The sequence below is a fragment of the Malurus melanocephalus genome, unplaced genomic scaffold (assembly GCF_030028575.1).
Source record: "Malurus melanocephalus ecotype Western Australia unplaced genomic scaffold, MMel_1.1 scaffold_815, whole genome shotgun sequence".
Classification (NCBI taxonomy): domain Eukaryota; kingdom Metazoa; phylum Chordata; class Aves; order Passeriformes; family Maluridae; genus Malurus; species Malurus melanocephalus.
The window spans coordinates 1-13,610 of NW_026624047.1; the positions used below are offsets into that span (position 1 = coordinate 1).

At 43.7% G+C, this 13,610-nt stretch overlaps 1 protein-coding gene across 1 annotated transcript in view; it reads left to right on the top strand.

The window, feature by feature from the left end:
- Nucleotides 1-202: 202 nt before the first annotated feature.
- Nucleotides 203-13,610, top strand: part of PREX1 (phosphatidylinositol-3,4,5-trisphosphate dependent Rac exchange factor 1) — a gene marked incomplete at its 5' end in the record, with an annotated part of 62,366 nt that continues 48,958 nt past the window's right edge. Inside the window, 5 exons of the mRNA XM_057385338.1 lie at nucleotides 203-301; nucleotides 3,061-3,190; nucleotides 7,316-7,438; nucleotides 9,554-9,658; nucleotides 11,854-11,955. Coding sequence (XP_057241321.1) covers nucleotides 203-301; nucleotides 3,061-3,190; nucleotides 7,316-7,438; nucleotides 9,554-9,658; nucleotides 11,854-11,955 — 559 coding nt within the window. The remainder of the gene's footprint in view (nucleotides 302-3,060; nucleotides 3,191-7,315; nucleotides 7,439-9,553; nucleotides 9,659-11,853; nucleotides 11,956-13,610) is intronic.

Consider the following 13,610-nt stretch of genomic DNA (forward strand, 5'->3'; position numbering starts at 1 on the left):
GGCTGGCTGTCTTTGCCCCGGGCTGGCTGTCTTTCCCCCAGGCTGTCTGTCTTTCCCCCAGGCTGTCCGAGGCCGTGGCGAGGCTGGCAGGGCACTGTCCCTGCTGGAGCCCTTCAGTTCATGGACTGCAGCAAGCCTCACTCGCTCAACTTCCCCTTTCTGTTTAAAATATAATGGGCTAATTCTTCACTCTGTTTCGCAGGAAGCTGGAGTTTAAGACTGTGTGTGATATGATTGTGTTCGGCAAGAACTTGTGTGCCGAGGAGGAATGCCACAATGAGAGGGAGGTTTTCTTTAGTCCGTCAGAATAAAATGAGTATGTTTGAAGAGGAACCACGAAAGCTGGCTGTGGGCGGGCTTGGTGCAGTGGGACAGGTGGTATTTTTAGACTCATCTACCTCTTAGATCTGACCAAATGGCATAATTTTCCACTTGTGTGAGGGGAAATGTGGCTGGTTGTCACTGAGTATTGGGTGCAATGAAGAGTTTAGGTCTTTCTGCAGGATGATCASAATCAGCCCTCCATCACCATCAAGAGCAGAGCTCTCTACTGTGGTGTGGTGTTTGGTTTCTCCTCTTTCAACTACCCGGGATTACTGAAACAGCAACCAACTGCAGGTCACCAAGACACTGTTTAAGAGCTGAAACTCTTAAACAGGCCTACTTGAAACTGAAACAGGCAGCAAAAGTAGGCTCTGCTTCCTTCTATCTTCTTGTTCCACCCTGATCAGGACTTAAAAGGATAAAGATTTTCACAAAAAGCAGACATAAGAAGATGGCTGACAACATGCCAGCCTTCCTCCTTATTCCCCCAGATGCTGCATTGCTCCCCTGCCACTCGCACTGCTTTAGTGTGGTCACCTCGGGCCAGGTCTCGGAGCAACCCAGGCTGTTTGCTTGAGCAGCAGAGGACAGGAGGACTGACAGAGCCCATGGATCCAGAACAAGAAAAGGTCATGGCACAAAGCAGGGGAAAAAAATGGCTGATAAATTTTCAGTCTCCCGATAAAGGTCCCATCTTCCAAGTTAACATAATCAGCATTAGGAAAACAGTCCACAGAGGGGTATCAACATAACATTTATTTGTGACTTCTTGTCCTAGAGGTCTGCTATGTCCAAACTCAGCAGGCCACAGCTGATGCTCTTCATGTCATGCATAAGCACAGTTTACAGTTCATCTCACAGTACGAAGCCTTGCAGCATTCAAGCAAATTTATGACAAATTAGAATGAGCAGAGTGAAACACTTTCTTTCCTTTTCACATCATGTTGGAAAATTTCTTCCAATAAATACTAAGAGAAACATATTACAAATCTAGAACAAAATTTAGGTATAAAAGTTCATTTCATTAAGTAAGTATTTGTTAATGGCCCCTTTTGTATGAAGGTACTTTGTTCTAGTCACAATCCTCACAGGCCCCTGTTTCAATGAAACCTCATTGTTTTTAGTGTCTTTGCAGCACCTCTAAACCACAAAAGCACAGAGCATATTTTAAGGAAAGACTCTGCTAATTGTGAGCTGTTGTCACATGAAGCAGTTGCCTACATGAAACACATGAAAAAACTGGGATTTCTCTCAAATCCTTTTCAAATGGACCTTGTTGAACTCAATTTGTAGCCTTAACTTCATTGGGGAAAATTAGTGTTTTCCATCTTCTATGTAGCATAAGTAACACAAGGCAAACACTGGGGACAAAGCGATGACAGTTTGCTCATGCCCCTTCTCAAAATTCATGTTTAAGGCAGATACTTCCTCAAACATTCAGAAATAGCAAGAGACTTCTTACTAAACAGCAAGGCAGGCAAACTGTGCCTGTCCCTGAGGGAAATGAAAAGGAGAACAGAAACAGCGGTGAGGCAACTGGTCCGCGTGTTGCTGGAGAAGCAACAGCTTAAAAGCACAGTCCTGTAAAASCTGTTTCCTGAACAGCTGACTGGAACATCACACTGCACTTAGGAGACAAGTGAGACAATTATGTTAATTCATCAGTGATCCCGAACAAAGATCCAGGCATCTCCATGAGCATAGTATTTTCAGACTTAATAAATTGCTTTACTGTTGTGCCATCAATCGTTTAAAGTTTCTTGCACGTGCAGATATCTTGTTTCCAAGAAAATGTGCTCACAGTGACAAATTACAGGTGACATGAATAATAAATTCCAACATTTGATCATCACTAGCATCTTCACCTTGCAAATACAGCACAGGGGCCATACATACGAACAAGAACTTTTGAGGGTAATTTTTTTTTTTTTTAATCACTAGAATTTGCGTTGCCACTAAATGTGGCTGTTAGAAGTCTTTGCCTCCATACCAAAAAACCCCCGTGATCTTTAGCAAAGTAGCTCGAAGGTCCTTTGAGCTTCGTGGGAGGCTGTGTGGGAACACAGCTCTACTGAAATAGTCTGTCTAATAAAAATGAATGTTTGCTGAAGTTCATGTTTTCAGAGTAGGTGTGAACTTGCTCATGTTACTCAATTGTTAGTTTGAACCTTGTCATCCTAATCGTGTTCAATTTGATACACAGGAAGCCTGAAATTTCTGGTGCTACTTCCTCTTACTGAGCACCTCTGCCTATCATCCATTTCTCACCACCTAAAACAGAGTGAACAGCTTAATGTATCGAGGGCACTGTGGGGTGGTTCCATTTGCCTTTGTGCATATTGAGCCTGTTGACGTTGTCCCTAAGCCCAGGCCTGACTGATGTTCCTCACTCCAGCAGTGGCACTGTCCCTTTGTTGTTTTGGCAGKCCCTCGCTGGCATACATCTCACTGTGTGTTGGGCACGCTGCTCTGGGGCAGAGAGACACCCTGGAGACACAGGAAACCTTCAAACAAGTCAATGGACCCTGCTGTAGTCTACTGGTAGTAAAAGATTATTAAAGCTAAAAGCTTCCGCAARGGGAAGGCATTTATTGTCAGGCAAAGCCCATCAGCATTGTAGGAAATATCTTTGTAATGCCAGCGTACCACCCTGACATCTATGGTGGAGCTTTCTTAAATGTTTACATTATTTTGGTGTTAAAGGTAATCAGCCACACTGTGTTGATGGGAACCTAGAGGAAATAAAAGAGTGAAATCCAACTATTTGAACATAGATCTTTTTTCATCTCTGCAGGCATTTCTTCACCGGATCCGACAGAATGCAGTGGACAAAGCTGAGAAGTACATAACAGAGGAGAATGTTAAGGTATTTCTTCTGTCTTCCTTGTTTCCTCGGTAGAAAAAGTGATATGCAAAGAAAGGTTAGCTTCAGGGACATAAATATCAAATATCCTCTTGTCACATTGATGCTTATTATTAAGCCAGTTCCCTAAGGAAAAGAGCTCATGTTGATAGTTTATCTGTAGTCTGTTTGCCCATTCTTAGAGCTGTCATCTTCCAGCAATTTTTCATCTCACTGGCTAATTTTAGAAAAATTTGACAACAGTGTAGTGTTGTCAAAGTTATTAAATTTTGGCAAGATTTGTGAAATGCTAAGTAGAGTACAGAGGGGCCATTTCAATCTCTTTGAGAGGAAAGGCAGGGAATCCACAGCCCTTGTCTATTTAGTTTGGCAATACTGAGTTAGCCAATTTGTATCTGCTGTTGTCTAATAGAAAATTAATAGGGCTTATGAGAAGGAATATTCCCATGGCAGGAATATTCCTTTGTGTTCTTGTGGAAAGGAATTTGGGTTCTTCTGGGAGATCTGTGTATTGTGAGACCCTTGTATGAGGAGGTTCCCAAATGGATTTTGCACTGGAAAGAGTTAAGGAACATAGAGAACTTTGAGGCAGAAGCTTGTCTAGTGTGTGTGGTCACAGGGGTGCTTGTTGTTCATTAATGTCATAAATACATAAAACATTTTCTTGTAGCAATTTGGCTTAAAAACTCACCTTGTACACATAGGCCCATGAGACCAAACCCCTCTTTGTACACACGTGCAAATGAAAGCCACTGCTGAGTGGCACAGAGTGCAGTTTGTTTGCCACCGGATGGGGAAATGCTGCACTTGCACTTGTCCTGGAGCAGGAGAATCAGCTTTGCCCTGAGCYCTGTGGCAGCCACAGGAGGTGTTAAAGCAGCAGTGCGGCTGCACTTGGCTCCTGTTCCCCTGGAGGAGCTGCCTCCTCATCGGTGCCATTCTGGGCTGCCCCTTGGGCACTTCTGCAGCCAGGGCTGCCATGCACTGCCTGCCAGCAAGGGGATGGCAGCTTTGTGCAGCTCAGCCTCTTACTGTCCTCACATTTGAAAATCCCCACTCTCCAAAAACTCACCAGCTAGTGTCTGGAGTCAATTCAGGGGTGGCTGAAGAAAATTAGTGACAATAGATCTTGTGTACATGAAAGCGTGCAAAAACTAAGCTCGGCATAAAAATAAACCTACACAACCATTTGTCAGTGTTGATGTTGTTGAAAAGTACTACTCTACCGTTAGTCATATATCATCAAAATGAATACTAATTAAGACTGCCACATAATCAGATGCAGTGCTCACAAAGCCTGTGCAGCAGAATTTGTATTTGAAGCTTCTTCGTGCTTCTTTGGGGAAATACCACTTTATTTTTGTGTCATTCCTGAAATGCCTGGTCTTTTTGAGGCCACTGTGAGACCTCATTTATTCCTGTAACTACAATACTAAGCTTTCAATAAGAGAGCTTTCCTTCAGTAATAGAAGGCTTGTGCCTATTTCTGGTGAAGCAGAGTCACAAGGCACAGTTTTCCTGTGTCCATAGTTTCCAGAGTCAATATTATCTCCTCCTTCCCCCCTCCATCTCTCACTGCACAGAGTAATTTAATTGTCTTTCCTCCAGTTGAAAGATACTTGTTTTTTATTTTCTGCTCCTTTCTCCCTCCTTGCTGGTAGAGGCAGGAAGAGCAAGGTGGTGTTGGGACTTTGGATAATCTACCTGCTGATATGATGTGTCTTGAGTCACCAGAGGGCTGTGAGATGGCTGATGGTGGAAGAGACTATAAAAACAGCTTGGCATCTTATGTAAGGAGAAACCTGTCTTTACTCTCTTTCTTTACGTGGCAGAAATGTCTATTCTGGCAGGCACTCACCTCTGAGCAAAAGGAGAAAATGCTTTTTCAGATAAATTGGGTTATTGCTCCCGGTATTATTTTGCCGATTTCTCCACAGCTGATGCCAAGCACCAGAGATTTCAGTAATCTTTGGCCACTGTAGCCCCCTCCAGAAAGACCACATTGAGTCCTGTTCCAGGCCCAGATCTTACAACTGCTCCAGTGACTAACAGCTGCAGCAGCATCATAAAAAAATTGGTTTTAGCTTATTCACTGCCTCGTGTGGGAATAAGTGTCCTGATGTGTTAAAATGATACATGCTCACAGCAGGCACTGCAGTCACTACCGAGACAGCAGTTTGAAGAGAGTACAACTTGGRCACGAGGGTGGTAACGGAATCAGGTACAGGAGCATGTGCAGTCAAGGTCTGTCTGCTGCCTTGATTTTKGGGTAAGTGACTCTCACCTGCAGATTCTGCTGCAAGCTGAACTTTAGTGATTACCTCAAAATTCATGAGCTTGCACAGATATTCCTTGGATCAAAAAACAGCCCTGAAGACTGCTCCTGCAGGATCAAACCATCCCTGACAGATGTTTTGCTGGTGCTCAGTTATCCCATTCTGGCACAGCAGCGCCGGCAGTGCCGCCCCATCGCATCGCTTTAGCCCCGGGACACAACAGGCGCAGGCTCTGCTTCAATTAGCACAGGAAGCTTTTTGGAAGCACTCAAAGGATCCTAGCTCCCTGGCCTTTTCTGGGGGCTTTTGAGCCAGTCAGTGCAAATTCAATGTGTTGGAATCTTTCTGCTTGTTGAGAGCTAGAAAGGAGCTGAGACACAAGCGGGCATTAACGATGGTGCACACACCCTATCTCAGAGTTCCTGAAGGGAGAGGGAAGCAAAGACAAGGAAGATGCAACGGGCTCTGCTCTGCACGTGCAGCCAACTTGAAGAAGTTTGACAGAAATACTCCGCCCATCCTCGTGAATAACAGAAAGTAGAGAATTGAACCTGAGGCCTTGAATTCCTGATCTAGTCTACCCCRGCTAAACCAGAGAGACACTAGTTTTAAGCCAGGATTTGAGGTTCCGTTCCTATGTTTAATGATTTGATTTAATTTACAGATTATTGTTTCTCTGAATTGCTGCCACATCACCAGCCACCAGGCTGAATGAGTGCCACAGCTGGTGAATAAATTCCAGTGCATAAAGTTGAAGAGTTTAGTGCTGCAGTAAGGCATTTTGGGAAGTGTTTGAAAGAGTTAGGCTCAATCATTTCCCACACCAAGTGCCAGGAAGATGGAGGCTGGCTCTGTCAGGCTGCACACTGTAGGGTCACCCACTCACTGACCCAGACCTGGGAGGCTTTGGTGGTTTTACTGCACTGCAGATCTTCTCTTTGCARGTGTCATAGTTGAAGCAAAGTGATAGAAACATCGTCTGCAASACGGATGTCACGGCAGACTCCAGGATTTACTCTGCCCACGTAGGCTTCCCTCCAGTGACTGCCACGGGATGGCATGAGGACTTCTTCCACTCTCTGCGTAGCATTCCATCTCCTACACGTGGATTCACACTTTCTTCTCACATTTTGTGTGAAAATGACTAAGACTTATAGTGCCTTTGTAGCATCTTTCACCCTGGCAGTTTATTCTCCTTAGCACACCTATATTGAAATCACAGGGATTGTTTAACTGTCACCATTACCTTTTAATACAGGGTTGGATGAGGGGACTCTTTCCCTCTACATGTGCCTTCTGGAGTCACTGAGGTCAGTGAAAGGAAACTCTAAACACTGCTCTTGAGGTTTGTGAGAATTGTACACTATTCTGTGTGCTCTGGGCAGTGAAAGGCTGGTTTCCATATGGCAGAGATTTTGTCTCCTGTGTACAGGTATTTCTTTGTGTGTGATAGCTTCAAGCCCCTTTCTTCCAGGAAGGGATTTCTAATGCATGGAAAGGAAAGGCAGATTCCTCCCTGCCTCTGTCTCCTGCAAAGTGACCTGGTCCTCGTGCTACCATTTACCTGGCTGTTCTCATAGGAAATAGTCTCAAGACTTAAAAGAGGTTACTTGCATTAAGCATGCTCAGGGATCTGCAAAGATAACCTTAATTTACAGCAGGTACTTCGGTAGCAATGAAGATTTTCATAAGGGGCTAGGAAAGGTGGAAATACAGTGTAATTCATTCTTTACAAATCCCTGCCTGACCTTAGGATCCTGTCATGGTAAGTCTAGAGCTCCACAGTATTTTGATGTTTCTATTTAGCAGAAAACAGATATATATTAAAAACTAGCTGATCCTTATATTTCAGATCTTATTTTCTAACATTGAAGACATTCTTGGTGTTCACAAGGAGTTCCTGGCTGCCCTGGAATTTTGTCTGCAACCAGAACCCCAGTCTCAGCATGAATTGGGAAATGTTTTCTTAAAATTTGTAAGTACAATGTCTTAATGATATCTGAAAATACAGTTTCCTGTCCTAAGCTCTCCTGCCCTTRGCAAGCCCTAATTTCTAAGGCTTGAAGCAATACTGTGACTATGTGTGTCTTACATGAAAGTTGTAGGTAGGGTGGGAAAAAACTTGTGAATGAGGTTGAACAATGGACACTACATCAAACTGAGCTAAACAACGAAGTATTTTTAGAAACTCTTCCTTTTTCCATTGAATTATTTTCCTTTTTTTCTCATGTCCAAATAATATGTTGCAGTTTCCCTATGTCTTAATTGCTTTTTTTCTAGTCAAGACTGTTTTCAAATTTGCACTAATTTGTGGGCAGTACTAATGGACCCAAAATGACTTATTCTGGAGAATAAAATATTGGTTAAAGATTTATTTTAACCAAGCTGAGAATTGCACAGACTTAACTCTGTCACCAAAACAGAAGGTCCAGCTGATCCAGCTAGGTCTAGCAAATCAGCAGATTTGCTGAGTAAGAAAATGCCATTTTGATGTGGTCACATCCCTGACCATAATTATACTTCAACCTGGAGTAACTGCAGCTTCAGAATTCCTGGGCTAACATCTGTAATAATGGAACTGATAATTTCCTCAGCAGGTTTTGGGAGGGCCCAGGACTGAATATCACCCAGAGAGGAAATGAAACACTTCAGACACGGAGCAATTTAAAGCATAGTTCTCATATTTGTGGGTTGCCAGCATGGGACACAGCTGGGAAAGACTTGAGGAAAGCGCTCTGGTGTGTGCATAATTATTGTACTGTCTTGAGCTTTAGCAAAAGGATTTTGTGATGATCTAAAAATAACGTTCCAAACTCTAGGCACTCCAAGCCCAGTCAGAAACCTGAGCAGTGACATTTTGTGTGCGCCTGTGTAATGGATGATCTTGTGTTAATGGCTGCTGGTTTTAGTTTCWAGCATGGTGCTTTGTGTGCATCCGGGGGATTGAGAAGAGGTGAGAGGAGAAAATGTGGGAAAAACTTGTATATCTGTATTAATCTGTAACTCTCCTGTATTTATGGTTGACAACAATCCTATGGTTGCCTTTTTTCTTTTGTGCTGTGGACCCAGCCCTGCCTTTTCCTGTATCTCATGGTCTGCAGCTTTTGTTTCTTTGCAGCTTCCCAGTATTGCACCCAGCAGCAACTGAACAGCTGCCAGTGAAGGATAAAAGTCTTGAACATCTGCATTCTAGTGCTTTGCATCAAACCCTTTGTGGCTGTTGTTTTATTGGCTTTGTACCATTGTTCTTGTGTTTGGACATCTATTGTTCTCAGTTCTTTCTTTTGAAATACCTGAAGGGGCAAAAGTCAACTAGTAATAAAGCAAACCCAGAAGCATTTTACAAACTGAACATGTATATCTACTATTGAGCATCTGGCCAGAATGTCAAATTCCCCTAAAGTAACATAAACACAATTGCTTTTCCATGTGACAGCACAAAGGGAATGCCCAGTGACTGAGCTGTGTTCCCGTGAATTCCTGCTGGCTAATTCCTTCAGCTGGCAGTAGTTTTTTGCTTGGATCACTGTGAGCTGTCTCAAAAGTAGCTGGATGCTGCAGATGCAGGGCTCTCACCCCTGAAAAGCAGGGCCTTTCCAGCTGGCTGCTTTGTGTSACAGTTCCCCTCCAGGTCTCAGAGCTTCTTTCTGGCCTTATTTCTTTCAGGCTGTGGTTCTTCCCAGCCACCTGTGTTTTTTCCTTCTGCAGCAGTGGTCAGCCCCCTTTGCTCCTGACTTAATTTTGCTCCTGACTTCTTTCACGGAATATCCTGACACACATGCAAGTATCCCCAAGATAGCAAAATCTCTCCTTTCAGCAAAGAATATCTGTGATCTGAGTGAAGTGTTAAAAGTGCTGGAAGTCTCAGTGCTCAGAAAAGCCTCTGTTGACTTGCAACTGAGTCAGTCAGGAATTAGTGGAACACCGTGTRCATTATTCACATTACAGCTGGGTCACACACTTTCATGAAAACTCCAATGCTTATGCCACTTGGAGTGCACCTCTTTTTGTAAAGAATTTGTTAACAGACTGTGGCAAAATAATCTCTAGTGGTGTCTGAGTCAATACATTACTTTGTTTTTCCTTGCAGAAAGACAAATTCTTTGTGTACGAGGAGTACTGCAGCAACCACGAGAAAGCACTCAGACTGCTGATGGAATTGAACAAGATCCCAACAGTGAGAACATTCCTTCTGGTAAGCACCTTCTCTAGCACTCTTRACTGAATGATCTGACATTGCCCCGTGCTCAGAATAACTCTTCGGTATCCCCGGCATGCTGGGCATTTTGCAGGTATTACCCATTCCAGGTATGGAGCACTCAGGGTCTTCCTTGCAAAAGACCTCCTTTTCTTTCTGCTCTTCTTTCTGCTGTYCTTTCTTTGCTTTCTGCGAAAGGTCTGTTCTTTCCCAGTGTAGTGCAGCAAAAGAAAACTTCTGCATAAACATCAGTCTCGAGCAGGGTCGGAGAATTCCTTTAGCCACAAGATACAGGCCTCAGGAGTCTGCCCTCGTGCTGTTGGGTAGGCAGGCTCTTTGTCAGGTCTGAGTTTTAGTGAACCTTATTAAACCATTCCTTTGAATTATTAATGACTCCCCCTTTCCTTGTTCATGAGTTTTTTGGGTGCTTCTGGGGAGGGAAATCAGTGAGAAAGTGGAGGGAAGGTGCCAACACCGTCCTTCCCAACATTCAGGATGTTCTCCACTTCCACTGGATTGACRAAGTCTCCTGTTTGTGTTAGAGACAGCAGCTGACAGACTGATTACAAGGCTTATCAAAGATGTCACAATGTCTGCTGTGGCTTGCTGCAGCACCCGAATCCAAGGGACTGTTAAAAATGCAGTAAACATGGCAAGAGAGGCTGCTCTGCTGTGTCTACTCAGCTGTGGCTGCTGTCATTTCTTCCAGGCCCCCCTTCCCTTCTCCAGTGCCCTCTAAACCAGTGCTATAATGCTACTATGCAGAGAAAGCAGCATTAAAATACAAAGCTTTGCTTGTGAGGGTAGATTTGGCCCGATTGCCCCCTCACAGCTGCTGAAACACAGAATGTGGGAATGTGTTTGAAAAATCAGTAAGTGTTAAAGGGCTCAATTTTGAGCCCAGAGCTAGAGAGAGGGCTGAAAGAAGAGATGGGAAGGACTGAATCACTCAAGACTGGGAAACTGGACAGGGAGCATTGTGAGCTGGGTAGGCAACACCACAGATCTAGAATAGCCTGGGGACGGGTTATTTTACAGACAATTGTCTGTAAAAATACCAGTTAGGACTAACGAGATTTTACGTATGATGTCTGTGAACATTTCTTGAAGAGAAGAATTGTTGAACTGCAGCCAAAAAGCCCCACTAAATTTCAGACTGTCTCTGAGCCACAGCATGTGTTTCACAGGGGAAAATGTTACTGGTGATGCCCCAAAGCAGACATTTCTTGGCTGAACTGCATTTAAAGTTCAACTTCTGTGTGGACAGGACAGATTTGCAACTGGAGTGACTTTTGGAGCAAAGTTCATATTCGTGGTTGAACATAGTTTGTCTGAATTATATTTGAAGTCCACCTGAATCTACTACCTGTCTCTGGCAGCAGCCAATAGTAGAATCTTCAGGGAGATGTATAAAAATATTACAGTAGGTCAGCATTGATTTGTTACACAGATTACAGATTATTGTAAAAAATTAAGGACAGATCAAGGACTGTAAGGGTGTTTTTCCCCCAATGCCATGCCCTGTTTTTATAGTCCCCTTCTCTTTCAATCCTGAAATTAATTTCTGTAGTCTATTGGAAAGTTCCACGTGTGCTGGTTAGCCAGCCAGTGTGCCCAGGCTCTTTGTCCAGCTGTGCTCAGGCATTACGTTTTGCCAGAGAATTGGTGGATGTAATGCAGATGACTCATTTGTTTCAATTCCAGTTCAATTTAGACATAAGGATTGGACTAGAGTTAATTACATGATTACTAGTTAGTAGGCTTTATTTTAGCCTTCAAGAGTTTTCTGGACCAGCATAGTGAGCAAAGAGGACTGGTCATATCTGTTGTGGGGGTAGATTGGATTATTTTAGGTAATGGTGCATCTAGGTTTGCTGTTTGCCATTGTACTGTTAAGACATTTTTAAAATCATTAGCTGCAAAATATTTCACTAAGGAGATACCTTTCTGCACGGCCATTGTTATCCATGGCAAATTTTGTTATCCACGGCAAATTTTCTTCTACTGATGCCTGCAGAACTTTGCAGGCGTGATGGCTGTATGTCAGTGGGGAAGAAAGTGCCATTTCCTGTACCTTAGTGTGATTGAGTGCTTTCTGGCCMTAATGCATGTTTTAGAAATACAAAATCCTGTCAAAAATCATCTGAAAGCTTTGTGTGTGAGGTAACATTTGTTTCTTTTTTTGATTATAGGGTTGCATGCTTTTGGGAGGCAGAAAGACAACAGACATTCCACTAGAGGGTTACCTGCTGACTCCAATTCAGAGAATTTGCAAATATCCTCTTCTGCTCAAGGTAAACCAAAGAAAGTATTTCTCCAGATGGTTCTTTTATTCTTGGAATGATTCTGCATTTTTTCAGCCCTGACTTTTGTTGCCACTCTTGCGTTCTCAATTTGCACTTCTGCAGGTTGGATCTTCTCTGAAGAAAAGGGCTTTTTATGGGTACAGGCAAAAAGCTGCTTGATGCTGGCAGGCTGCTAAATCCTGTAATGGTCTGGGTAGAGCAGACAGGGTGACTTACTAAGCAAAGCCTTTTGACTTCAGTACTTTTCAGATGTTTATTAAGGCTTTTGCAGGCTGTTTTAGCCACTTCTTGTAAAACTGTTTAGCTAGAATTGTGCCAGTGTTCTGAGAGACTGGATGGCTCTGCTAAGTAACACACCGAAAAGAAATACCTTTGATTACAAGGYAGTAACATCATTGATGCAATGACATTTTGGTATTTTTTGCTTTAAATTTTCCCATTCCTCAGCACTACTCTAAAGCTGGTCTTCCAGGAAGTATGAGGTTCCTTATAGGGATTTGAGGAACTACAAAAGACTAGGAAAAATAAATATTTCTAAGCCATAATTCAAATCTTTTGGTGTAAATGGCAGCTGAAGTCATTGGGCGCTGGGGATCAAATATTGGTGGAAATAAACTGTGGTTCCCAYACTCCATGACATACAGAGCTGTGTGTGTGAAAACTCCTGGGGACCATTACATGATAGTAATATTTTTTGCAATTCTTGTCTGCTTCACACAGTATAGAAGAAAATTAGTGTAGGATTTGTCAGTGAGTAAATCAGATTCTTATAATTGACAAAGAGGCTTGGACTGGGTGCAAGCAAACCCAAACTGTGCTGGGCATTGGTTTTTGGGCAGAGGGAAGGTAACAGAGGTGAACAGACTCACGGACCTTGAGGCCATAAAGCCTGTGAGCAGAGGTTTGCAGCAGAGCTTTGCAGCAGAGGTTTGCAGCAGGAGCCTTTGGCAGCTCCATCTCACCCATCATCATTGTGGGGCTCCATTAACGAGTGTCAGCCCTACTGCTTAAGAATAGAAGCAGCTGTTGTGTAAAGCGGTCTGGGAACAAAAATAGGGTTTTGCTCTTAATAAAGAGCATGAATGTCAGCAAGGAGCAAAGCCTGGGGCAGTGGTGATCATGAGTTGATCACACCACGCTGTGGGGATCAGACAGTCCCTGTGTCTCCCTGCTCTGGCACAGGAGCAATGGGCAGCACATGACAGAGAGCACACAGCTCCCAGGGCTTGGCCTTTGCCTCAGCTCTGCTCTGCTAAGGATTTGCTTGGACTTCAGCCAGAAATGCACATTCCACCTCGGATCCTTTAAAAATATCTGAGTGTACATAAGCCAGTGGTCGATTAGGGCACTAATTATGCATTGCTTCTCATGGCGAAGGGTCAGTGGCCCTGGGAGGGGCAGGAGAAGCTGTGTCAGAGAAGGCAGCAGTCAGAATGCCCTTGGCAAGGAAAGGCCAGCAGTGAGGCACACACAGGCATTCATCATCACCGCCTGCATTTTGAAAGGGAAGGATGGGGAGCCAGTGCTGTGGCTGCAGAGCACCATCCAGGACGGTCTCTCGCTTCTCTCTCCCCGTTCCTTCTGTAGCTGTTCCAAAACCAGAACCTTCTACTTGCCCATAATTGAATGTATTTATCTTTGGG